The sequence below is a fragment of the Xiphophorus couchianus genome, chromosome 8 (assembly GCF_001444195.1).
Source record: "Xiphophorus couchianus chromosome 8, X_couchianus-1.0, whole genome shotgun sequence".
NCBI classification, from domain to species: Eukaryota; Metazoa; Chordata; class Actinopteri; order Cyprinodontiformes; family Poeciliidae; genus Xiphophorus; species Xiphophorus couchianus.
Window position 1 is genome coordinate 17579499 of NC_040235.1, and position 27302 is coordinate 17606800.

Sequence of the window (27302 nt, forward strand, 5' to 3'; positions counted from 1 at the left end):
AAAATAAAGGGAGGGTAACTTGAGGGGAAAACGGTGGTAGAACGTTTAACAGCTGTATAGCAGTGTATCCAATAATAAGGTTTAAATGGCTTTGCAAGACTGAACCATTGAAAATCTGTTCTGACATGTCTGGTAAAGAAATTATGCAAGGACTTTAGGAGGAAGTAAACTTTAAAAAGAGGAATTACTACCTACTAAGTACAGTGACACATATTCTAACGGAAATATGACTTAAAAGATTGTGTTATAGTTCCTAGGCTTAGGAAGCTCTGCCCACAACCGACCTAGAAAATCCCACGTAGCCGCAAGTCTCACAAACAAAGCCTTGCGGCTCGTTTTTTCTATGTAAACATGGCGTCTTCCACTTCAACTGATTCCCTGCAGTGTATTTCTGACTCAATTAGTTCATCATTTCTACCGGATTTTCACAATATATCAGCTGCTACAAAGGACAGTGGAACTAAGAAGTTTATGTCATCTTTTTTGGATGAGATCAAGGTGTTTGAGCCACGCGATGCCTCCAACATTGTGCACATCACAGCAAAATGCTTTCGCTCTATGAGAAAAACAGCAGATCCGAACACCCTTTATATCAATATTGCTGTGGACAATATCACTGATGCGTAGAATGGGCACCAGCCAATGAAAAGCGGCCCCTGTGGTAAGGTCCGTTGTGGTTATGCAATGATGGCTGAAGCTAGGAAACTGGCTTGGCTGGTACTTTTCTACAGTTCCACTGTCACAAACTCGTTCAGTAGGTAAAGGCGTAACCTTTCAGCTTGCTTAATATGTTGACGTAATCATACGTGGAGCACCTGTTCCTGAAAGGAGGAAGTAACACAGTTCATATAAACATTTGAAACATTTTATTAAAAGCATGAGGTGACATATTCATGTCCTTAAAAAGAACATAAATACAAAATATATTTTTATGTACAAATTATGGCAAAGATAATTAAAAGCCTTCCAGATATTTTTCCTAAAAATTTTCATTTACAAAAAAAAAGGAATATTTTAACTGTGGCTCCCAATATGGTTAATATCAAAGAGAAATGGATTGAGTATTCCAATGTGATTCACAATTTCTATTAAATTACATGGCATGAACTCTGAGGTTCAAATATGAGGTATGCAATACTTCTAAATAAAAAAGAAAAGTCTACAGTTAAAAATTTATAATCCCAGTACCATTAAAATAGATACTTTGTAGCAGGTCTTACTTTCAGACTCCTAGCAAGTTTAAGCTTTTTATGTGTAGCCTGTAGTATGAATTGGGTGGTTAGAACTGTTGAGGTATACCGTCGTTTAAAGAAAAATAAAATTCTTTGAAAACTGCAAGTAATTCCATCTTATAATTCCTGTGGTTTAAAGTCAGTCTTAAAGAGATGCTGCTAGAAGGGCTAGAGAAACCAGTTTCTTCAGGGAGCAAATTGAGGAAGCAGCAACACGAAGTCAGCTCGCTCACAACTGTTGCTGCATACAGGTGGCTGGAAGTCGGCTCGGCTCTTTATCAATTACACCTTAGACAATTTAGCAGTTCTACGTTGAAAAAAACAGGCAGAAACTAGAGGATAAATGAAACTAATATTCTGCACAACTAGTCTTTTTTCCCCCTTTTTGATGTACTTCAAAATTTAGCTGGTATTTTACATTTTTGATACCCAGGTAGTAATAATAAAAGTGTTAGATTATTTTTGCAAAGGTATGATTACTTGTTGCATTTCTGTTTTAAGTAACTGCAATTAGATCAAGTTTAAATTTCTGTAAATTTCATAATACCGCAAACCCATGGTGTTTCTTCAAGGCTATACCCTGAGATTCTTACACCAGCCCATGGCCAGTCTACAATTCTCCTACTTTATAACTAACAAACTGAAAAATGCACTTATCTGCAATCAATTATTCTAAAGCATTTATAATGATAGCAACAATTAGCACAACCAAAAAAACCATGCAGAACTGTGATGCTGAATCACAATGTCACTCATATTAAAAGACCACACCCTTTAATTCACAGACGCAATAAGTTTTCACCACATTGACGCAGTGTGCTATGAATACGTACCAGAAACAAGACATCTCTTTGCTTTTAACCAATAAATAAAAGCTGTGAAAAGTAATTGGTTGCCAGATCTTCTAAGGATCGCAGGCAACTGAAAGAATCACCTAAAAAATTACAATTCAAAGAATTTAAGGCTAAATTAGCAAGTAACTCTGGTCTGTACCCATAAAGAATATATGCATGTAATTTACCTTTTAACCTTGGTCTAGAAAAATTTGAATTAGAATTTTAATGTAAAAACATTGACAATTTTCTCATTTTGTCAGTTGATAACATTTTTTTAAATCAAAATAATTAGTAAAATAACTCAAGATGACCAAATGAGTTTGTCAAAGGCCAACACTAATACTGTTACTGCACAGACAACACTATAAGTGGTAAAAACCACAAACAGATCAAGGATAAAACTAAGCAGCATTAATCAGAGCACAATGGAATTCAATTTCTAAGCATTATAGTTCATGTTAACAAACGTCAGTGCACATCTCCCATTGTAACTAAACCATTTTATAACTTTTACACTCCACATCATACTGTATGCCCAACCTGTGCATTCAAAAATGCATTTGACACCAGGGAATACAATCTCAGGTCTGAAAAATCATCTGATTAAGGCATTAGACTGAGTATATACACTTTTTCTATCCTTGTTAAGCCACCCTAAACTTCTTGCAGACTTCTCGAGCCTCCCATTTTGTTTAACATTGTATTTACACACGTTATACATAATACATCAAGTAACATTTAACAGGGCACCACCTATTGCACATGAAATTTCTCTCTTCATTAATAACTGGTTAGCTCAACCATCCGTACCTTTTTTTTTCCACTGCCTGCTCATCCTTCCTTCGCCTCTGTTTTCTATTTTAAATGACATGACAAGTTGTGCAGCATTATTCACCAAGTCCTAGCTTGAAAAGTCACCAGGTGGCTCCTGGTCAGGGGAGTTAGAACTGTCCTGGTCATCTGAGGGTAGCTGGACACGCTGCTCATCCATACGCTTTGCCTGTACCCTCTGGATTAAGCTGAAGAAGTCTTCATCAGGCACTGTGGGGGCATGAGGGCCTGCTTCTGGTGGGGAGCAACGTTGATCATCAATCCTAGAGGACTAGGGCCAAAAAAATGAAAGAAGTTAAACGAGAATAAATGATGGATGCTCAATGACAATATCTTTCGGTATATGTCCATTTTCGTCTTTTCTCTGTTTTGGCTATTATTCCATTACTCTGAACTTTAGCATTTACCTGGTGTGAACTTCTGCTGACATGAGACAAGCAAGCTATGACATTAGCACCTATAATAAAAGTTCATAATACTTGGAAAATGTTAGCCAATAATTATTGGACTTTAAACAGTACTTGTTGCACACACCGACTGGATGACAATATAGTCAAGAAATCCTAATACTGGCTAAGCTTGATGTTTATTATATCAATGCAAGTTTTATAAAAGATGCACCAACTAATAGGCAAGATGAAGATAAATGACATGCTTGCCTACAGAAAACTTAATCTTGCAATTCCTTTGTGTAGATTCAAAATATGTACGTCTATCAATCTATCTCTAGTAGATTTTTTTTGTTATAATCCTTAGACAAAAAACAACTAAACAGAATTTGTCAAAATCAGCAGATATAAAAGCATAAAAGCAGCATGAAAGCTGGCTTCCAATTCAGCAGTAGGTAAAGGGCTGTTGTACATGTTTTCTTTTGAATCATCACATAGATCTACTGATCCAGCTGTTTGTGCTAAACATTGTTTTTTCTAAATCAGAGGGGACCAATAACGGAGCAGTGACTGCCCTTAACTCTATATACTCTGATTTTGATTCGCCAAAGGAACCCCTACTGAATCTTTTTTTTTCTTTGGCATGCTCTCTGTGTTCCCAATTCCTAGTCTGTTGGAGCAGATTAACGCTCCTACTGAGCCTGCTTTTGCTGGCAATTTTTCCATGTTTAAAAGACTCATTCTTGCTACTGTCACCACGTGCTTGATCAGGATGATGGATTCCATCAAAGTCAATGAGTCAAGGGCTGAGGTTTCTTACATAAATAACTTTTGATGCTATAATCTGAGCTAGAACGTCTAGTTTTATATGTAGGATCAGGCAGAACTGCATCTCATTGCACTTAATCTGCCTTCATGCCTGGATTATAGTGAATTCACTTCATTCAACTGCAAGTGAATTGGACCAGTTTTTCTTATTTAGTGCCCAAGGATAATATTTGTTGTAAATCAGCAGTAAATAATAATAATAATAATTTTGTTATTTTTCCAAGCATATCCAGATTAGGAAAATTAAACATTTCAGTATAGCAGTTTTATGATTGTACAGGAACCCTGACGTCTTTAATGTGTTTCCGTATTCTATGACAATTTAACCTTAGCATTTGTATAAGAATGGGGTTCTGACCTGGCACTTAATAAGCATGTTGAAGAAATCGTCGCTGGGTTCTTGATGATCTCCCTCACCAACCAGATGTCCCAGGTTGTTATGAGTAATCCTAAGGCCTGGGAGGTTTCCAACACTAACACGCTGATCATCAAGGCGGCGACTCTGAGAGCTAGCAATCAAGTCAAACAGCTCCTCAGTCTGGGGGGATGTGGTAATTGAAGGATCTATAAAGGATAATACAAAACAGAGAAATCACTTCCTAGTGTGACATTTTAGAATGATTAGCTTTTTCCCCCAGGTGCACATTGGTGTGAAGAAAAAAGAATTTAATTAACTGACCTATCATCTCACTTAGGGATGTGTTGGCAGCACCTTCTGTGTTATCTCCATTCTGTGTTTCATCAAGATGGCAGCGCTGATCGTCCATGCGGCTGCTCTGGAACTTACTGAGAAGGTCAAAGAAGCAGTCTTCATCTGAGGGGTCACGGCCCAGTTTCTGAAAAGAAAATGATTACACTCTTACTAGTGTTTTAATTTTTATGCACCACCGGATGATGAACTACATCTTATAAGTAAATAAAATAACTCTTAAGTGTTTTCATAATAGCAAAATACACTATTCTCACAACGGTGGACTTTTTTGATAAAAATGCCTAGCCCAGACAATGCAAAAAGAGAGCATACGCATGGATCAAAATGAAGAAAATATCAAGAGACATACAGTAGATGTAGTTGCAAAGAAGGTAACTACAAATTTAAAATTCTTAATTGTCTTTACTTGTCTGAGAAAATGAGATTATCAATCATTCATTAACAAAATATCTATTTTTACTAATGATCCCATTCTTGTTTCATTGATGAATACCGGCATGGGCAAGAATAAGAATGTTACTTTATAATAACCTTGACTAAAACTACCATCATTTTATCATACTAAGGTATTCCAAGCTGCAGTAATTTGTACATTCTTACCTTCATGCAAAACAGGCAAACATAACAAATTGGTGTACAAATATCTTTTATGTAACCGATATATAATAGCTTTACAATCTATTTCCTTAAACAATATCAGAATAGCAAAACCTCTGTAATTCCAATCCAGATTTCCTGTAGTGCCTGGTTGTAAGACAAGATGGAGCCTCTTATTTTTCAAAAATGCAGTTATTGATGAAAGGGGAACTAAATGCTGCTATTCTATGTTTTTGTTAAACTTGTAGCTGAACACTGTGAATCCTCTGATACAATGCCTTTTCAGAGCACAAGTTTTAAGTCATAAACCCAAGGCTGAGGTGATCAACACTGATAACATGATGCATGATCTAAATGACATGACAACTAAAATAAATTACATGTTCCCCCCAACATTATGGTGGTGGCAGTAAATACAGATGGATAAATTTAGTAAGAATTGGGTAAGGGATGAGGCAAAGCCGAGCAAGTACCTCAAATTAGTTGAGGTACTTGCTGGATGACTCAACTGTGTAGAGAAAGCGGGGCTTGGGTAAGTAACTGATGAAGAAATTGAACTAAAGTATCTAATATTAGAATATTCTATTCTTTTTAACAGATGATTATATAAGGGCTCTGATGTCAGTTGTATTGTTAATTTCAAATGCCATTATATTTTTTTTCTCTAAAATTTGTTCCATTTTTAAGAAGTAATCCAAATCTCAAAAACAGCAGTTGCATAAGAAAAAACATAACTTAATGTTTTTGTAAAGATCTTAAAAATACATTATTTGTATGTAGTTGTGTAGCACAAATCATGGCACAAGTGCTTATGAAAGTACAGAAACTGCCCAAGGATTGGCTGCTTCACTTCAAAATTAGCATGTCATTACATGGTGTATAATGCTGCTAGGACTGTGTAGTCTCTAGCTTATGCCTTTGTGTTTCCTGTGTTTTCCATCTGAATTGCCCTATTTTGTGATTTAAAAGGCATAGCTTACTGTTAGTCACATCTATGTCAAAAATGCAAACGGATATCCTTCTGGTACCCTTTTTACAATGTATAAAAACTCCAAGTAAAGTGAAACATCTTACCAGCAGCAGTTGTTGTCTAGCCTTTATCTCGCATTCCACTCTTTCTGGATCACTCTGTTCACATGTCTGGCTCACACCCTTTCTTTTCTGCCATCACCCAAGACTCAATATTCTTCTCTTTGCTAAACACAACCACTAGCCTCCGATTTCTTGGACTCTGCTAGTCCGCTATTCCAGGCCTCTTTTAAACTGCATACTACCTTGTCCTCTCCGGTCTCTCAGTTTCTCTCTCCCTCTCTCACTCTCTTTCTCCCACTATGTAGATCTCTGGCAGGCCATTTTTGTCCTGTTCACCCACTGTGGGAAAACAACTCATTATGGGAAGCTAAGCGTTTGACCCTGTGGGGAGGGTACCAGTTCTCCGATCAAGGTCACATTATCAGCTGAGAGGCAGAGCTGTGGGGGACAAAGAGGGAGGAAGGGAGATGGAGGGTAGAAAGATATATGCAGGGGGAGTAGTTATGTGAGCAATGCTTGGCAACAGGCTATTCCAGTAGGGATTGGATGTGCTAAACTGATGAGGAACCATGGATTTTTTGCTTTTCAAAAAGTCTAATCTGGTGTGACTTCTAGTAATTTGTGTCCTGTGTCCTTGGCCCAATGGATTCTCTGTGGATCTAGTCACTTCCTACTTTGTGATGTCCAATTAGTCAAGTAGGCCACAATGACAGAACAAGAGAAAAGAATATGTGATGATCAAGAGAGAGAGAAAAGGGGACAGAGAAAAGTAGGGAAAGAAAGCTGCAGAAAACAAAAGTATTTGACTGAGAATGTGAATGATAGTTTAGAAGAGAGGCCTTGTCTACTTCAATTCTCACAGTCCAGAAGTAGAACAGGTTATGGCCATAAAAGCTGACAATGCTCCAAATATGCCAACCCCACACAACTTAACATAGAACTTAAACAGCAAATAAAAACTATGCCTTGGTGACCAACTCCACTCCTTGTGAGCTACCTTCCTTCATTTTTTAGTTACACTCCTTCTATAACACACCTGAATCAAATGAAGAAATCATTACCAGGCCTCTGCAGAGCTGAATGATGAGTGAGTCAAGCCATTAGTTTTAGATGAGTTGGAATAGATATTTAGCTTTTAGGAAATATTTTTGCTCATAAAAATCAGATGGTCATGATGTTCTGAGAGTGAAAGAGACACTGAATTGGCTGCTTCAATGCAACACCATCTGTTTGGACGCTGCGCTCAGACAGCATATGAAAATGTCATGGTCAAATCAGAGGATTACATTTGTGAAACAGTGAAAAAAAAATCTTCATTTCTGCATAAAACATTAACTGGTGCTGCACTCTGATATACTACTACCCAAATTATCGACAAGACATATGAAAACAGAAAAGTAGCATGCAAGCAATAGCTTAGCACTTCAGATGCTTCAGGTGAGAATATTGTCAGCAATGTGCTAAGCCAGATAAATATTGAGAAACAAGATTTACAACCAGTGGGGAAAATATGGTATATGGACTGTACTTGTATAGTACTTTATCAAAACCAGACGACCCCCAAAGCGCTTCACACTACATTCAGTCATTCACCCACCAACGCACACATTCACACTCTGTCAGACTCCACCAGGGCAGCTGTGGCTACAGTCCTGTAGCTTACCACCAGAGACAAAATGCACTGGTGCCACCAGCCCTTTGACTACAACCAGCAGGCGAAGACCGACAATGCAAGGATTCAAACTGGCAAACCCGATTACAGGACAAACTCCTACCAATGTCCATCTCCAGAACAAATTAAATACAAATATTTGTTTCAAAAACTAAGCTTTGAGATTTGGAAGTTTTCTGTCCATAGAAATTAAAGCAGTTCACACAAAATGTATGTTGTGTTTGGAAAACTGTTAATGCAAAACAATGTTTAGTAATTGCATGTCTTTTTAGAAAACTTTGGAAAATAAAAATCCTTTAGGAGAAAAATCATATATTTCTAACAAAAATTGTAAGTATCAAAAACAGCATGTGGTGTTACTGTACAATTATGTAAAGGTGTGAAAAAATCTCAAGAGGATTTTAATCGCATCCCATCTCAGTGTAAAACTTGCCAAAAATGGTCAAACCTAACAATAAGTACTCTTCAACATTGTCAAGCGCAAGAAGATTCACATCTAAATACATTTTCTACTCAATTAAGATGAACAATTATGAGGCACACAAGTAATTTCCATGTTTTTCAGTCCTGTCAGCCAACTGATTACAACAATTAATATCATCACATTGGCAGATGATTAGATACTGCAGGGGTGTGAGGCTCCAGCAGCTGTGACGGAGCACATTCATTAAACATTCTGTTTCACAGCAAACTGCTAATTGCTCTTAAATGAGAAGATACTGTTACAATGTTGCCAGCACGTTCAATTCATAATTTCATAATCAACACTTAATAAAAATTAACATTCAAAAAGGTTTACTGGTTTAATATTTCCTTGAAAGTGGAACTGAAGGAAATTAAACTGAGTCAATGTCTCTGAGGTCTTCTGGGTATAACTTAACAAGAAATCTGAATCTTGTCTTTGCTAAGATGAGCCCTCAGTGACTGAAATAATTTGACAGAAGGTACCAAGGAACTAAACCCCAATTGCTACACATTTAACACCACATAAAATCTACTAGGTTTGTAGATTTAAAATAATGTTTCCCCTATTGTTAGCAACAACACCAATGAAGCAAGTCTCTGTTTGGGATTTTAAAGTACCAAAGTTTAAAAAAACTGGCATTTGAATGTCAAATTAAGCTTCAAATATAAAAATGCAAAACCTGAGCTCAAGCTCGAAAATGCACAAAAATTGTCTGATTTTATGCCTGAGGCCCTAATTTGTGATCAGTCAGTTGGAAACTAAAGATTCAATCTTTCTATCAGTGAACACCCCAGACTAAAGCGCTATCAGGTCACACTGACAACAATATCCAGTGTGGGTGTTATCACCAGAATAAGACTTTTCTATTCTCTATATTTTTTTGCATCAGTGAGTTGTTCATAAATAAGAAAGTGGAAATACAAAGGTGTAAGAAGCTCTTCTGTTATCTGATATGCATTAAAGTTCTTATAATGATAACCAACTTATGGAGACTGATAGAACCACGTGTGCTGATTAGGCGTCTTTCGTGCTGCACATACAATGAATTGAAGCTTAACCCGTGGCTTTAGGAAATCTGTGTTAAACATTCATTCAAAGTGAAACAGGATCAAAACAGTATATAACATCCTGGTTTTTACACCTCTGACCGCATTTTCAACCTACAGCAGAAAAATGCCTTTTAAAAATTATCCAATACATAATTGAAGTGCTCTTAGAAAGAAAGAAAAAGCTTAGAAAACATGAGAAAAATATGAAATTCAATTTGACACCCTTCTCTTCTCCCATTACACAATCTAAGATTAATTTAAATGTGTTAGTATATGTAATCAGAGTCCATTTTATCAGGTCATCCAACCAATCTTTTATAGATGAAAGTATAGCTATTATATTACCACTTTAAAGCTATAATTGATATTCCCATATTTTCTGTCTGTATTTGTTCTGCAACAGAGTGTTCAATTATATCTAAGAATTCTAGTCCAGAAGCAAAGCATCACAAGTTATAGAAATAAGGCGGATAAACAATTAATGATCATTACAGAAAGCTTCCATAAAGCTGCAATAAACTTATGAACAGAAAATTCATAAATTAAAAACACAAGAATAAATTAACGACTTTCATACTGAGTTGGACACAGCTGATATTTTCTTTGAAAACAAAAAATGTATATGTATATGTGACATTTTAGCATTTTTAAATGCAGCTAAAAAGAAAAGAAGGAAACTATAATTGTACTTGTAAAGGAGCGATTAAAATTTGCAGCAACTCATTTCAGATGGATTTAATTTTCTTCAATATAACCTGGATTATTTTAGTGAAATTAAAGATTTTCAGCAAAGCAGAGGCTGAAAGATTCAACAGCTTTATAAAATTGGACTGTTTTAGAGAAATTATTGTCTTATTTCAGTGTAAATCTGCAATTATAAACACATTCACTTCATGGAGATGGTAGTAACAAAGTAAATTTGTAATTGAGAGTTCTTAAAGAGAGACTGGTACCAGATGAAATCGATGTCAGCAGGTCGGAGCTTTGTAAGCTCAAAACCAGCCACAAAATCTCTAAAAAATACATCTGTAGCTAGCTTAGCAACTGTGTTTTTTAATCATAATAACTTGATAAAACAGTAAAGGTGTGACTACTTACAGACACTGGAGGTGTAACTTGAACAGTGATATCATCGGTGTCAACAGGGGAGTCCAACCAGGGCCTTTCATCAGACGACTGACTGTCTGAGTAACCTTTTCTTTTACCAGCTTGTGACAGCTGATTCCTAGATCTTCTCTGCATGTTTTCCAAGTTTTGGTTGTCACCGTTCTGTAGCAATGCAGCACATTAGAGATGGATAGATGAGCAGGAGTATTAAAAAAAAACTCTAAAAAACAAAACATATTTCAGCAGCAAAACATGTGAGGTTAGACACACTACCTTGTCTGAGGAGTACTTCCATAGTTCTACACTGTCCATGCTGTTTCTCTTGGTGATTTTGGGTCTTGCTCCTGCAAAAAAAAAAAAAAAAGTTATGTAAATAAATGTAACATCACAGTTCAGATGTGATATTCAGCAGTGGTCTCATGATGACCAATGTGGGTATGAGGCAAACAACCAGGCAGACAAACTAAATAAAGCATCTGTTTGCCAAGCTATGATTCCAAAGCTAGAAATGTCTGACGTGGGTGTCAGTTTCTACCCTGAGGTGGGTTCATGAATGTGGACACTATACAGACCAGGAAGACTGAAGAGATTTCCCAGCTTCTGTATATTTTTTTTAGGAAGCTCAAATGCACAAACTTGTGAACTGCTGAATCATTTGATTTGATATGGAATGTTATCTTTAGCCTCAGTTCAGACATAACACAAACACCACCCTGCTTTAAGTTGGTTTTAAACTTCACGTAACCAATTTGTGTACATATATAACGTAAAGGTTAACTGCGAAAACAGCAAGACTAAAAGGGGATGACATAAAATATTGAGTGAAACACATGTTTTAGAACTGTTTTAAATGCATCTTATCCTAATTTTATTTGGTTTGCCAAAAGAATTTACAGTGATCATAAAAGTTTGATTAGCCACAGAATAAAGTTATTTTTCTAATACATTCTCATGACACAGTGGCTTATCTAAATAAAAGGATCTTGCCATTATATTTCCTACTTGAACAAATTGCTTGATTCACGCTTCAAAATTAGAAAAACAAAGATGCACCAAAAAACAAATTGTTGACTGGAATTAAATGGTTTTGAGCTACACCCCTTACTGTTTAACAGTCAGAAACTCAAAAATCCTACATTTCTACAATTACTGAACACACAATACACAGGTACAACACTTTTGAGGGTAGAACTTGTTACTGTAGAAAAAAGACTCAGCAGGTTTTTCTATTGTAAGGTGTTTACAAATAAAGTCTGAAACTGTTGACATGCGATAAACAATTTAATATACAACAGTATATTTTATGACATATCAAGAGATTGCTTCAGTTTATTTGGGCTACTTAGGCAGAACTTTTGGCCAGTAAGAGGAAGGTTGAATGTAATTCAGACGAAAAGTGTTTTATTGGTTTTTTTACCTTTAACCTCTAACATGGAACACAATACTTTTGGAAATGTTGGTAGCCTATTAGAAATATCAGCTGAAATATGGATCTACATTCTTAAGGTAAATCATATGGAAACTACTGTTTTAATAAAACATCAAAAAAGATGCTGAAGATTATGTTTTAGGGACCGCTTTAACACACAGGGCATGAAACAAGCAATGCTCTTATCATAAATAATTACTGCTAAAAGCAGAACAGGCTAGAAAAAAAAAACATTTACAAAGCTCTTCTCAAAATGTCTTATATTATGCTTGTGAAATAGAAATTTGTGCCAGTAGGCTGGGATAGAGAGGTCAAGATACAAAATTCTGATTAATACTCTTAAAAGGACTGAACCTCATTACAAAAATAAATGTTATAATGTAGTCTTTTCAGATACAATAAAAACTTTTAGCTCAACTTAAAGAGTCTGGCCACTAAAATTTACCCTTGCCTTAAATCAGTGAAAAGTACTTGAAAAACCAATAGTCATCCATATTTCTTAAGAAGCAATCTACTTTCTGGGTGTTACCTTGCATCTCAAACTCCGAACTGGAGGGAGAAAGATCACTTTCATTGACTCCCAAAGCTTCCATCAGCTGCTCCACATTCATCCTGGCTGTTAGCTCCCCGTTTCTGTCTCCAATCTGAGGATAGCAAAGAGGCAATAAGACAGAGGTAAATAGATAGGGTTAGAGAAAATGACTTTACACTGGACTGCATTGGATTACTGAGATTTTTAAAAAATGTCCCACTTCTTTAGAGATGTCCAGGTGTTTTCGGGCATAGTGGAGGGCCTGTTTATGGTTTCCCAAAGACACGTATGCATTTCCTAGGCTCCAGCAGGCACGACCCTCGCCAACTCTATCAAAAACAAAACCAACACAGACTACTCAAACATAGACAAGTTAAGCATTTTTGTTAATAATCATGGCTTGTTTATGTGGTGTAGGACATTTTACAAAATTTGACAAACACTGAATATTACTTCAGCAAAAAAAATAAGTAAATGTTCCAACATCTGCCATGCTTGTTTAGTCTATTATTTGATCTTGCCACTTTGTATTAAATTACATAAAAGTTGGAAATGCCTCAAGACCATTCTGATTTTTTGCTGTCCAGTCTATTAAATAAAAAGAAAATCATAAAGTGATGGGTTTAGACAGGCCAAAAAAATTTTTCACTAACTTTTCACAACCACATGTAGCGAGGAATGAAATTGAACTGGCAGCAGACTCAATGAGACACAGACATGTCTGAAATTTCTTTTGTCTTGTTTGCATTTTCAGCACTGCAAACTGTGAGTCTATTTGCTGTTAGTAGCATAAAAACATCACTTAACATAAAAAAAGACATTACACATTCACTTCCTTTGTATGGATCTTTGGTTGTTGGTATTATTTTTTTACTGTTTATTAATGTGTTAATATGCTGCTATTGTCAATCCTTTAGTTACGTGGAGAATCCCAATAAATGCATTCATAATACCTGGTATTTTTACGTTTACTTTACCTGTCATTGAGCTCCTGGGCTATGCACAGATGTTTCAGATGGTAGTCTATAGTCCTCTCATATTGTTGCAGTAGTGTGTAAGTGTTTCCCAAACTGTAACAAGCTTGAGCCTCCATCACTTGGTCCCTCAGCTGTCGGGACAGCTGCAAAGTTTTTCTGAGATGGGAAACAAGAAAATAGGTAAGGAAAAAAAACATGACTGAAGAGATGATGGATAGAAATCCTTTAGCTTTTAATGGGTTGGGACATGCATCGGGATTAACCCAGTTTCACTTTGATATTCCTCCACTAGATGTCAGACTGCACTCTTTCTTCACCTGTAATATTCAGTGGCTGTGTTGAACTGTCCCAGGAATATCAAGGCATTGCCAAGATTACTGTAGGCTCGACGTTCAGCTGCTTTGTCCCCAAACTCCTTGGCAATGGATAACCGCTGTAAATGACAGAACAAGCTCAAAAACCATTTTTCAACACTTCGCATTTCATCTTACCAATAATAAAACATTTAGTCCATACATTATTGGCTTTATTTGATCACATTTTTTTGATGGAGCATATACAAGTAAAAGTAGCTCAACTATTAAGCTCTGCTGAGCCTCTTTCTTTTACCTAAAAAAAAGGGATTTCTGCAGCACTAGTGGATCAAATCACCCCTTTATTTCCTTTTACATGCACCATGTTCTGCTCTGTTGCATCCTGATAGATTTGTAATAGAAAAGGCGGGCTTCTCACAAACGAAAAGAAAAGGTTTCAAATGATGAGTGACATGAAAACAAGACAAGTTACTGAGCTACACTTTTCAATGAATCATCACAAAACCAATTTTCTTCTTGTTTCAGTAAGTAGAACACTTTCTGCATGCTAAAGCAGATTTTGCTATGCAGAACAAAATGCATTCAGTTTAGTCCGACCCTTGAATTGAACAAAAATGCATACTTTTTTGCTTCAAGAAAAGTACATATGTAAATGATAACTTTAAAAGAAATTACACAAAGATCAGTCCTCCTGTCCTCCTAGATGACCCAAAGTATTTTGCAAGTAAAATTTTAGTCAATCTGACATTTAAACAAGACAAAGTCCTATGAGGAACTTCTCTCAGCTAACTTCTCTGCAAATAATGCACAACTCATTCTGCATTATTTGTCTCACAATAAAATCTGATACCATCTGTTTCATAGAAGGACCAAATACACTCCTGCAACATAAAAAGTTTTAATATCAACAAAAAGACTAAAACACATTTTTAGTTATTAATCTCCTCCTTTCAAGGAGCAAATATCACAGAGAGTAACTAAACCTGCTACTGTTTCAATGTATGTGGCAGACAACTCAAGGTGGGCTCCTCTGAGTTGACCATAGGACCTCTCACCTGACGATGAAACTTAATAGCTTCAACAAAGTTCCCTAGCAGGTAGTGGGTATTTCCCAGGTTTCCATACGCTCTCCCCTGAGCTGCTCGATCCCCAAGTTCTTTCACCAAGCACAAGTTCATCCTGCAGTAATAAGAATAACCATTAGTAAAATGATTGAAAAGACATTTATCAGGTTATATCTTTAGTGTCCTTTAAATTTTTATACTGTTTATTTTTACAAGTACTAGAATGTTAATCTATGCAGCTGAAACCAAATATTTACATAAACTGTATAGAAAGACGAGCTTTTTTCTCCTCACAATCTTACATGAACAACACATAACATGATTATCGGTTGTTTCTAGATTATTTAGGGTTACAAACATTATTTGTATTGACTAAAAAACGGAGTACTGTAATGGGAAGACATTTTTTTCAAGATTTTTTGTTTTGCTCAAATTTAAAAATGTATATTGGCCTTTAAGCTATATGACTAAGAAAATAAAATGTTCTGGATAAAGAATAATTTGACTGTTTTTCACTTTTACTTATAAATGCATTAAAGTCTCTTTAAATTTTCCCTTTTATTTCTCCCTTTAACCTTTTACCCATTTTTTCCCCAATTTTATTTCCTCGTATTTTTTCCTTTCTTTGTTTTACATGTTCCTGTCTATTTTTTACTTTACATCATGTATTTCTGCCTCATTATGCAAATGATGACGGGTTCTGTCTTAAGGCTTCAACTTCTGTCTGTTGGTTGGTTCTCAATACACCTTGCAGCTCCTCAATTGATGTTCTGGGCTCATTTACGACATCTATGAGCGTTTGTAGTACAATCTATACTAACAGGCAGAAGATTCTCTTTAAAGCATTTTGAATTGCCTTGTTGCTGAAAATGGGCTATGAATAAAATTACCTTATCTTACCTTTAGGCAGGAGTGGCACTGTAGAGTATTTATGAACATTCAGTATGTAGCTAGAGCTCCTTGGACTTTTGCATAAGACAGTAAATTACTTAATCATTTTAGAACATTTATACTGAAGGCCATGTTGTTTCGCCAGCCACTAATTTATTACATGTAAACTATACATAGTAAACAGAAAATATTATTTCTAATAAAATTTTGTAACGGTTCATGTATTTTTAAAACATGTTTTAAACAATTACTCCTAATTATTTTAGATAGTTACTAAGATTAATATGTTTGACTCTGAAAGCTTTTGCCTTTTTTTCTTTATGCTGAAAACATAATTTAAAAAAGCCCAAAGTGTATCCAACATGAGGCAAGACGTGTGTACAACTCTTAGTCCTCAGTAATTGTTCAAACAAAAGGTACCACCTGTTACCTTTTAAGCTCAATAACAAAAACAAATATACGCAAAAATGCAAATGGATATGTTATATTATTAATACATACTCGTAGAAGCCTGTCGCCTTCTGCAGTGTCTCTCTGACATTTGAGGGCAGCTCGCCTGGTTCCTGGGTGCAGCCCCACAGCTGCTGTTTGCCCTTTGCATGAAACACGTTTCCAATGTTGTACAATGCTCTCGCTTCTCCAACCTACACCATTATAGTAAAAAGAGACAGTTGGATCACGAAGCATATGATACTGAATACTGTGTTTAAGTCATTTGTATTATAGAGCAAGACGGGTTAATTATGTTTATGCATCTCTGATAATCAGTATACGGCGCAACACTTTACCTTGTCGCTCTGCTCTTGAGAAATATCCAGATGTCTTTGGCAGCAGACAACAGCCTCGTCAAAACGCCCCAACACTTTTAAAGTGTTACCAAGGTTACCACTAGCTTTTCCTTCTCCAATTCTGTCACCTATGGTTCTGAGAAAATTAAAAACACATTTCTACATTCACAATTTGGAACAAAAAACTTTCGGATGTTAATCAGTAAGTTGAATAATTAGTATTAAGGTATTAGAATGCAGTTCATTAGAGACATGTTGTATGGTATGTATGCAATTTATCTGCTTAATTCAGGGACCAAGTCCCAGTGCTCCTCAGTGAGACTGTAATGTAACAAGGTAAATCTTCCAGGGGTGTTTAATCACTTCCCTGCTGAAGTACCAGCTGCATTCACTGTAGGAGACCAGATTACTAACAAGCTAAATATCCTGCTTGTAGTCAACTTTTACTAAAAAATATTCCTTATGGTCTGATTCAAAGTCAATAACCTAGATTTTCTTATTCTCTGCTCGTGTCCAACTGTGCAATAAAAATATGTAAAAAGAGTGATCTGAATTCACCTCAGGTTCGAGAAATTCTCTATGCAGTGTACTATGGATTCTCTCACTTCTGAGTCTGTTACTGGGCAAAATAAATTAACTAATAATTAATTTAACAGAGAAAGGAAAGACGGAATGTGAAGAAAGAAAAAAAGCAGGGACAGAAGGGAGGGAAGGATGCAATAAAGGAAGAGAAGGAAGGAATGTGAAGAAATAAAGACACAAAGGGAAGAAAAAATATGGAAGGATATGATGCAGGGACCAAGAAAGGCACAAGGAAGAAAACACAGAACATTTAGATAATGGCAAACGTAATAAAATATGGAAATAAGCATGATTTTCCTTAATGCTATTTTCCTTTTCTATATTTATTTATATCTTAAAAATACTGAATTCATGTTTCATATGTTTCCAGAATGAGAACATAAAACATCTATAAGCCAGTAATTAGCACAACAATCTCATTGACGAAATTAAGCAGCTGACCCAGGTTTACCTTTTGCCGCCACGCTCACTCTCCCTTTTTGTATCGAAGATAGATGTCTACACAGATAGTATCTATAAATGTATATGTGACTTACAATTATAACTACTGAATAATTGTAGTTAAAAAATCGTCCACATAGTGTTAATAATATACACATTAGGAAATTAAACTTGACTCGAGCACAGAGACAGAACCATTAACAAATACATTCATGGAGCGAATAAAATGAATTAACAACTAAATTTAATATGCCTCCACAAAAAACACTTTTTACACATTTTTTATAAAAACAACATTGTGTTGCATACTTTAAACCAACATTTTTTGTTTATTTTGTTAGTAATATACCAAAAGCATATTTGCATTCAGCTAAAGTAACTGTAAATGTAAGTAAGTGACTGTTCACCTGGCCAGGGTTAGGTCATGTTTGTGGTATTCCAGGGCTTTTCCATACTCCTTGAGGTAAAAGTAGGCATTGCCAAGCTGACTGTAGATGGCACTGAGGGTCTTCAAGTCTTCTGTGCCAACTTGCACGGCTGCTTCAAAAAACGCTGTTCCTCCTTTAAAGTCTCCCGCCTTGCACAGCCGCTCACCTTCCAAGGCCAACTCCAAACAAGAGGCCTCCATTCTGAAAGATGGAGACAAGTCAGATATCAGATCAAATGTACCTGGCCTACACTATGCAGCCCATGACCATTTACAGTAACACAGCTGCTATTGAAATGGAGGTGCAACATCTTAAGCTGGTAGTATCACTATGACAACATGTTCTGTAGTCATTTCCGTGGACTGTTGCCTTGGCAACTAGGTCTAAGCTCAAAGCTGAACCCCATGAGAAGATGTTGCACTTTTCACTCATCAGTGTTTGCATCAGTTTACCTTCTGGGTAAACACAGCGCTCCTTCACTGACACAGCATATGGAATTAAAAGCATCCTGGTTTTCTACTTTAAGCAACACATTAGAGCTTAAAAGACCTTAAAAGGTCAACTTTCCTTGCAAAATCAATGTGTACAAAATCGCAATTGCAAAGTGCTAATGAGAGAACTATTACTTGTTTGGCTTTTACACTTCAAGTTTCATGCTTTTTGATTTTGACTGTCAGTTTGGCCATGGGTAGGAACTTTTCCATGCTTCGATTCTGACACCTGATACAGATTCTAATGCCAATATACAGTACATGCAAATATTGTAAAGATGAGAAAAGAAGTGGACCGGTGGAGCACCAGCAGCACACTTAACATCGATGAGCAATTTCATGTTCTCCATTATTTTTGAGCGCTACTTGGCCTATTGACAAGTCAAATTAACAAGTTGATATTTTTCATGGTTCCTACAGCAAAGTAATGTTAGACTTTACTCCCAAAAAAGGTATGTATTTTTTTTAAGTTCTTTTAATAGGATTCCAGAGAAAGTATTGAAGATTTTTTTCAGGTTGTATGAAACAGAGTAGCTGAACAATGTCTGAAAAGATGCTTTCACACTATTCCCTCACTTGTAAGAGAGATATATATGATTTTATATAAATGTAAATAAAAAGAGGGGTAATGCCTTTTTGTTAATTTGACAGAATATTTACTGCTTTTCAGTTTTATATAAAAGTAAATGCATCTTTATGATGGTATGTTTACAAAGGATTATCTTCACAGCTTGAGAATCTCATATCAAACAACAACTAATCCAGAATTTATAGGAAGCTTTTCAGTTTCGCTGTACTGTACCCCTAAATGGGTATAGCGTTGAATATAGAGTTAGCCAGTGAATGTCCTTGAACTTAATCTGTTTTCCAAAAAGCCTTATTCCAAAGAAGAGAATAAGGATGAGGTTTTTTAAACATTCTTAGAACATTTGAAGGATGTCTTTGAATATTCAGTCCATGGTTCCTACAGCAAATTTATGACTCTGCTTTTCATTAACATTAATTTGCATAAACATCGTTATCTGATTAAATTTTCTCTACTTGTCCAAATAATAAATCACAGTGCTAGATGTGATTCAAAATCTTACATCAAAGTGCTAAAATGACCCAATCCATATTAACAGCACCTGTGTTTTTGCTTTGTTCGCATCTTATCCACATACACCTGGAGCTCCAAGTGCAAAGGCTTTAGCATAGACTGTGGTCGGGGTCCATGGTGGACAAGTCTGCACACGGCTCTCTCTGCTCCAGTCAGAGGACACGGCTCCATTGCCATGAGGGTAATGTTTAAGAAAATTTCCAACTAAAAAATTAAAAATATCAGTTTTTTTTGTTTTTTACACAAACTTGATTTTCCAAAATTGAAAGAAGAAAAACAAAAGCACCAGCTGTCCTTCCATACAAATCCCACACAGCCTCAAATCGCTCCACCAAAATCGAGAAATCTGGAAAATGTCCAGCAATGCACAGACGTTGAAACTGAAAGTCACACCCACAATCCAAGAACAATCAACAACATCCATTTTAGAGGTCTTGAGGCCTCAAGAAATACTGAACAGGTCAATTTTTAAGCCAAAACAGTCAAAAGGGAATCGGTTTAAATTCCACAAAAAATCTGCACCAGATATGGATTGCAAAAAAAAACTCTTCAGAGTCTTCAAAAAGGATTCATTTTGTCTAATAAAACAGTTTCCTGGTTTTCTTTTTGTTGTTACTATGCATAACCAAAATGAGTCCTCCCCCTTTCTTCTTTATCTTAACACAGAAAATGTTCCAGGTTACAGCAGAGATGCGTTCAGTTACAGTACAGCATTACTTTTAAACTTGCCCGCTGTCCCGTGCAGAAACAGAGAAAAGGAATGAGAGGAACACGACTAATCCAGTGACCTGCACAGTCTTACTAGAGTTCAGTGAAGTGAGTGGCCCACTGTAATCCACCCATCTGCTGACACGAGCACAAAGATAATTAGGTCAACAGCAAAGACAGATTATTAAGGCCTAAGGACCAATTAATTGAACACATTGTGGTAAAATAAACACAAATGTAAGAATGTCATCAGGGTTAATGTAGAACAGGTATAATCGGAGACAACATTATGCCAAAACCTTCTGTTCTAACACACCAGGTCAGAAGAAATTCAGAATAAAACTACCATGTTGCGAAATTGTTAAAATTACACAGAATGCGAAATAAAATATGGGATAAATCATGGAAATCCGACTGGCTTACCTTGAGAAAACTGAATTGTTATAACTGTTGTTGTAGGCCGAGGGAGGGAACAATTGATTTTTTCTTAATCAACATTTTAACCAACTCACTATAAGGTTTTAAGACAAAGCAGCATTAGCATAACATTACTACAGCAGCCCTAATAAGTAGTAAATTATCCATTTAACTTTTCAACTAATAGACACCACAGTACAGGACTCTATACATCAATCAAAAGCTCAATAGTCTACCTTTCTCAAACTAATGGTGTACCTCCGAGGTTAGTACCGAGTTCTTCACTTTATGTCGCACTTGAATGTCCATCTATTATCAAACACACTTATCCTTACATTAAGTCTTGCTTCTGTTTTAGGGCAAAAAAGCAACTAGTTGCTGCTACATGTTTTATACAAACATGCAATCTTTGGGCATGTTTGGACATTTTCTATAAAGCATTAGTCACTGAGCTCTGTTTACCATTGCGCTCCACGACTTGTCGCCAAACTCACAGCTTTAACTTATGTGTTGCATGTTCAGGTTCGATATATCGTCCAGTAATTTCCAGTTTACAAGGCTATTGGAGCATGCTCCTGCTCTTTGTACATTATAATATATAAACTTCAGTTACATGAAACATTATTATCAGTATCAGAGATTTTTTGAGAAGTAGTCATTTCAATTTACTGCTCTATCCTTTTGAATCAACTGCAAACTGATCTGAAATAGAAGAAGCTATTCTCACTTAATTAATTTAAGGCATGCGATATTGGATGCAAGTGTTTTATAAGATTGAAACCATGTTCTGCTGCAAGTCTTGGTCAGGAAACCCTTGTGAGAATGATTGTAAATCTCAATTCGATATTCCTGAGAGAAAAGGTTAAAAAACAAGCCCTCTGTGCATTCAACAACTTTTATCCTAATATGTGCAATTTACAAAATGTGACTGGCTACACACATATATGTGATTTGATGCAATAGTGTTTATTTTTCTTAATTAGAAACATTCAGTAATAAAATGCAAGAGCATTCTTTAATCAAACTGAATATCAGGGTGTACTAGATTAAAAAATGTCACACCAGATAGGTGGATTTCATGTGAAGCCACTACAGTTACAGGCTTCACAGGTAACATTGTAACATCACTTTTATTACAAAGACAAGGTTAAAAAACCAATGTCCTTGGAAATGATTAAATAAGTTATGTGGAAATTATGCAGATCAGATTACCACTGCAGGTAGCAGTCCTCAAAAATGTGCAAAGTCCAATTCTAAGAATACCAAAAATGGTAAAACAAATATTTTTACTAGTTGGAAAACTGGTGGAACTCTTACATGGATACTCTACGGCTTTGAAATTAAAATTCCAGTAAGAAAAACAGATGGCAACACTTCACAAAAAAAAAGCTCATAAAAGCCCTCCAAGAACAAAATAGAAGATGCATCAGGCATTAGCAGCCATAGCCTGAGGGAGGAAAGCCACAAGGCCAATGAAAGAACTTAATGTTACAAAAGAACACATTTAAAAACCCCAGTCTAGTCACTTCTATGCAAGAAACAAAAATCAAGTTAGTTGGCGAAGAAGTTTAAACTTTTGTGATGGTGGCTTATTTTTTTTTTTCCTAATGAAGCAAAAACTCAAATATTCTAATGGTTAAACTCGCATAAAAAAAACTAAAAAAAAACCTTTTGCATAACTTTGACAAATCTACAGAGCTTAGAAAGTGAAAAGGCTAAGTAAAAATAAAAATAAAATGTGATGCAGAGCACTATCCCTTCTGCAGTAAAATGGAAAGAATGTAGAAATGAATAAAAGTGGATCACAGGTAACAGAAAATGACTGTTGTGGCAGTTAATAAAGAAAAAAGACAGAAATGGAAGAGAAATAATTCCTCTCAAACACAACTAAATAATAAAATATGTAAAAAAAAATAAAAATAAAAACACTAACCGACCCTGTGATGGAAAAATGTAATCAAAGTCAAAACAAAAGCAACAGAAAAACCCACATCACTGTGAAACACATAACAGATTTATAAGCACATAAAAAAAGAAAAAAGTTAAGACATCAAAACATTCACTAATGTCTTTGTTCTCTATGGCAGGACTTTATTGGCTTTCAGTCTTTGTGGTTTGAGTTGCATCAGATATGAGCAGAAAGCTCTCCTCTAATGAACACTTAAAAGTGAGCGTTTGTGTCACACTTATGTCTGTAAACTTTCCAAAAGACTAAATGATAGAACAAAATTGCTTGTGAAAGAAGCTGGTTAGAGGCAAGTCTATGAATGTTGCCCAGTCAAAAGCAAATCCCCTTGTGAAGGCGATATAACCAAGTTATCACCAAACTAAAAATAGTGCTTCTCACATTAAGTTTAAGAGGACACTTTGGTTCTTAATTACTGTATTTTTTTATAAAAATGCCTCAATCATTAAAATGTTCATGTTTTATTACCATATCAGGCAGAAGTGACAAATTTTACTTTTCAATATGTTTCTAAACAGCAAATTTGTAAAAAGGATATAAATACAATATAATATGAAGCAATTTCAACAGTACAATTGAGATCTTTTTTGGCTGTGCACTTAATTATTTGCATTATTAATCCTGTACATGCTGATGTATGTCAACTGTAATAAAATCAATCAATGGAGGGTTTACAATTTGGCAAATCAATTTGAATACTGCTTGTAACACCACTGTAGCATCTGTCGGTTGTAACAAAGTATGAGACAGAAGACCCTTCTGAAAAAATATAGTTCAAGACATCTCTATAAAGGCGACAGCTAAAAAAACTACAGACAGTAGTAGACCTATATTTCAGAGAATACTCAAATTGTCATTTGCACTTAATAAAAGGTCTATATGCTGACTGTTGTGGTGATTAACAATTTTTAAAGTTTTTTTCTATTTCATTTTAAAAAGCTCCACATGACTCTTGGCATGTCTATGAAACCCTGTGCTCAGAGTAGTAATACAGCCATAATTACAGTCTACCATGGCCAGTTGTCAGGGGAACTAAAGAAAAACTCCAGGAATGTTTTTCCTCACGCAGTATTTTTCTCTCAAAACAGAGCCTCTTTCTTCTTTTCTTCAAATCTCCTGTAAAGGTGCATTTCGCCACCCTGTCATTGCGTTTTGTCTCAGCCATGTTTTCAGTGGCTGAATTATTTAGAATAGGATCAAAATATGTCCTTCACATTCCTGAGAGGAAATTATGTAAAAGCCAGAAGAAAATCTGGAGTTGATCAGAAATCTAAAAAGCAGATAAAGTATCAAATTTGAGAGAGGATGTGGTAAAACATGGTGATTAAATGTTAATAAGTTTAGTAGGAAGCAAGAATGTCAAGCTGCTTTTCCCCAGCTGTTTGTTGCTCTGAGTGCATTTCTGACCATAAAACATGACACGATTGCATCATTGATTTTTAATGATGAGACTTTTATTGATTGCTGGGTTCAGCTTTATCAGAAAAGTAGCCAATACTGAATGTTTAAGGAGTTTAAAGGGTTTTGCATAGCTTAAAATGTAACCAAGGATCTCAAGCTCTGGTAAAAGGACCAGATGTGCTATTTCTGTTTCCTTTAGGGGGAACTCTGGAAATTTTGACACCAACCATTTACAAGGTAATGCCGAAGCTAAACGCTGTTAGATTTAATAAGCAGACTGCAGCTACAAATAGAAAAATCCCACGAGATGCAAAATATATTGAGAAATCTGAGTATGATTTAAAGTGGCCACCAGTAAAGCTATAATATGTATGCAGCCTTTAAAGCAAATCCAATTTAAGGCTGCTCCTCTTGCAAGCAGGAAACCCAATGGAAATTCTGAATTTATGTGCTGAGATTAAGGCTAAGTGCTATTAGCAATACAACCCAGCTAATCTTGGACCAACTGCCTTGATCAAAGTTTTAAAAAGTTAGGGTTTCAAAATCACTTATTTTTTATTTAATTTTATTTATTTGAATTAAAACTCCTGTTCCTTCCTTCCCCAACCTGTTGCTGGACGCTGCCAGCATTCCTCTTTTTTCTTGGCAACAAGACCAAAAAACCCGGTTGTGGGTAAATGTTGCTATTCATAAAAAAACAAAGATGGTGTGATACAGGTAAAGTAACAGCATGCCATTCTTCTTAAAGTAACAGTGTTTCAACACCAACTCGGGCAAGCTACTAGTAAGCAACCAAGTGAAGGCTGGATATCCATAAAGATTATCTGATTGAGAAACTAGTTAATATCACTCTGCTTAGCTACTAGAGCTGCTCTTCAAAGACAGGATCTAAAATAGTAACACTCTGCACAAAAGGCACTTGAAAAAGACAAAATTTAACAATGTTAAACAATGTTAAACATAAACATAAATTTAACAGTGCCAATAATTGATATGTTGCTATATATTGTGCCTCACTGTGTAGTATGAGGCACAATAGCTGCCTTTTTGTTTAAAATACACACTGTTAGATCATCATGTTGTTTGATGTTTGCCTATACACAGTAATATATTATTTTAACTGTAACAATTTCATATTGACCAATGCCTCTTAAAAGTAGTTATATTTCAGGACAGTAAACAATAAAGATACACGTAAAGTAAAATAGGTTTGGAAGTAGTAAGTATTTGAAATATTTAATGAGATATTGTTAATAGCATGAAATCTTATGGCCTGTTGCTAATGCTACTGTATATTGCACTCTTTAAAGTTGATGTATCAAGTTTGGCTTTTTCTGTTTTGTTCTTTTGATACCGTGAATTATACCCCATGTATTGTGGGGTTTTGTTGTTGTTGTTTTGTTTAATGTTTTTAACACATTCAGCAAAGGGAAAATAAATTTGCGGTTGATCTTTGAACCCATAAAGATATTGATACCACTGAATTGAAAGTCAATCCTGTTTTTAATGCTTTCAAAAGGATTGTGTACAGGCTCCGCATTTTAATTACACAGATCGTTTCACAAAACCAAAATCACATTGTGGCATTACACTGTTCACTGTCTGCTCCACAGATTAGGCTGCCTGGAATGTTAATTGAGTGTTGACTTGAGATGTGACATCTCAAAAGCCTGCAAGGTTGGTGTGTCCCCTGACAAAATGACACACAAATTATATTTAATAGTGCTAATCACAGCAATGCTGTTTTCCCCTCTAATTTTACCAGCACAACACATGACCTTTCCACAGTGAGTGTGCAGATATGCGAGTGTGCTTGCATTGTCTGTAGTATCCCAAAACAAGGAGGAGACTTAAATAAGATGATACCAGGAGAATTATTGTTGGCAAACAATGGAAGAAGCGTGACAGCGTTTGCCTTCATCACCTGCCAGCTGAAAGTCAACATGTTGGACCTTGTTTTTCCCTTACAGCTTAACAGCCACTCACCATTTATCAGGGCTTGTTTTATTACCCAGAGGCATGGTAATTAACCCAGAGACATGATTATTAAACTATTTAACTGGGAGTTCGTCTGTGAGACTATACTGATAATTAGAGGTGACATGATTAGCCTAATGATTGGCAAGTTTAACTAAGACAAAATGATAGGCAAGTAACTTACAAACACCAAGGACTGGAGGACTAAGGAAACTTATGGACAAAACGTGCTTATGCCTTTATGCAAAAACGAATGACGTCAAAAAGACAGAGAAATATGGAGAAAAAAAAAAAAAAAAAAAAAAAGCCCTGTATCTTTTATCTCTGTATACAAACACAACATTCAAGTATAAGTATATTGGCTTTTTTTTTTTTTTTTTTAACATAGTCCAGCTAACTCAAAGCCTCATCTAGATGAAGTCCAACCTGTGGACTGTCTGTCTCTGCAACATTCCTCCAATGTCCACATCTTTCAAGGCTCCTCTCAGTCTGTACATTCCAGCCACAGCGGCTCAATGATCCGAGCCAGGAGGAAGGCTTGGAGCTCAGCTCTGGCTGCTGCTGCTGCTGCTGCTCTGGATGAGTCTTTAAAACCCAGTCGAAAGCTGGCTGGGACGAGGTTCCCCCAGACTAGCTCCTCCTTAAGCAAAGCCCTGAGCTGGCACTTTCTTCTATTCTCTCCTGTGTTTCTGTCCCTAAAACCGCTTTACATCCATGTGGTATATCACAAAATAGATTATCAACACCCCTTATATAAATATATGCCTTCCGAGGGTTCTTACCTTGAGTGCAGCCTCTTGGTGGCCAAGTCTTGCTCCACACCGTTAGCAGCCGACTGAGCCATGGGAGAGCTGCTAATCTGCCTGACTCCAAACCTGCTTCCTCCCGCTGCAGACCCCGTTACAATCACTTCCTCCGGAGGCAGAGACCTTTTCTTCTTTCTTGAGGCGTGCCGCTCCTCTGCCCCTCCCTTTCTGCCTCTTGTTATTCTCTACGCTTTCTTCATTCAGCACAGTAATGGCAGCCTCCACGGAAGTGACTCCCTG

At 36.1% G+C, this 27302-nt stretch overlaps 1 protein-coding gene across 1 annotated transcript; it reads right to left on the bottom strand.

Moving 5' to 3' along the window:
• Positions 1 to 1609: 1609 nt before the first annotated feature.
• gpsm1b (G protein signaling modulator 1b) lies at positions 1610 to 27302 on the bottom strand. Its single transcript, XM_028025151.1, has 14 exons — positions 27039 to 27302; positions 18177 to 18398; positions 16747 to 16882; positions 16460 to 16602; positions 15059 to 15182; positions 14007 to 14122; positions 13690 to 13845; positions 12933 to 13041; positions 12710 to 12824; positions 11025 to 11095; positions 10743 to 10913; positions 4796 to 4952; positions 4475 to 4680; positions 1610 to 3170 (listed from the first exon to the last, which is right to left on the bottom strand). The coding sequence occupies exons 1-14, from the start codon at positions 27098 to 27100 to the stop codon at positions 2970 to 2972; spliced, it is 1989 nt and encodes a 662-aa protein (XP_027880952.1). The 5' UTR covers positions 27101 to 27302; the 3' UTR covers positions 1610 to 2969.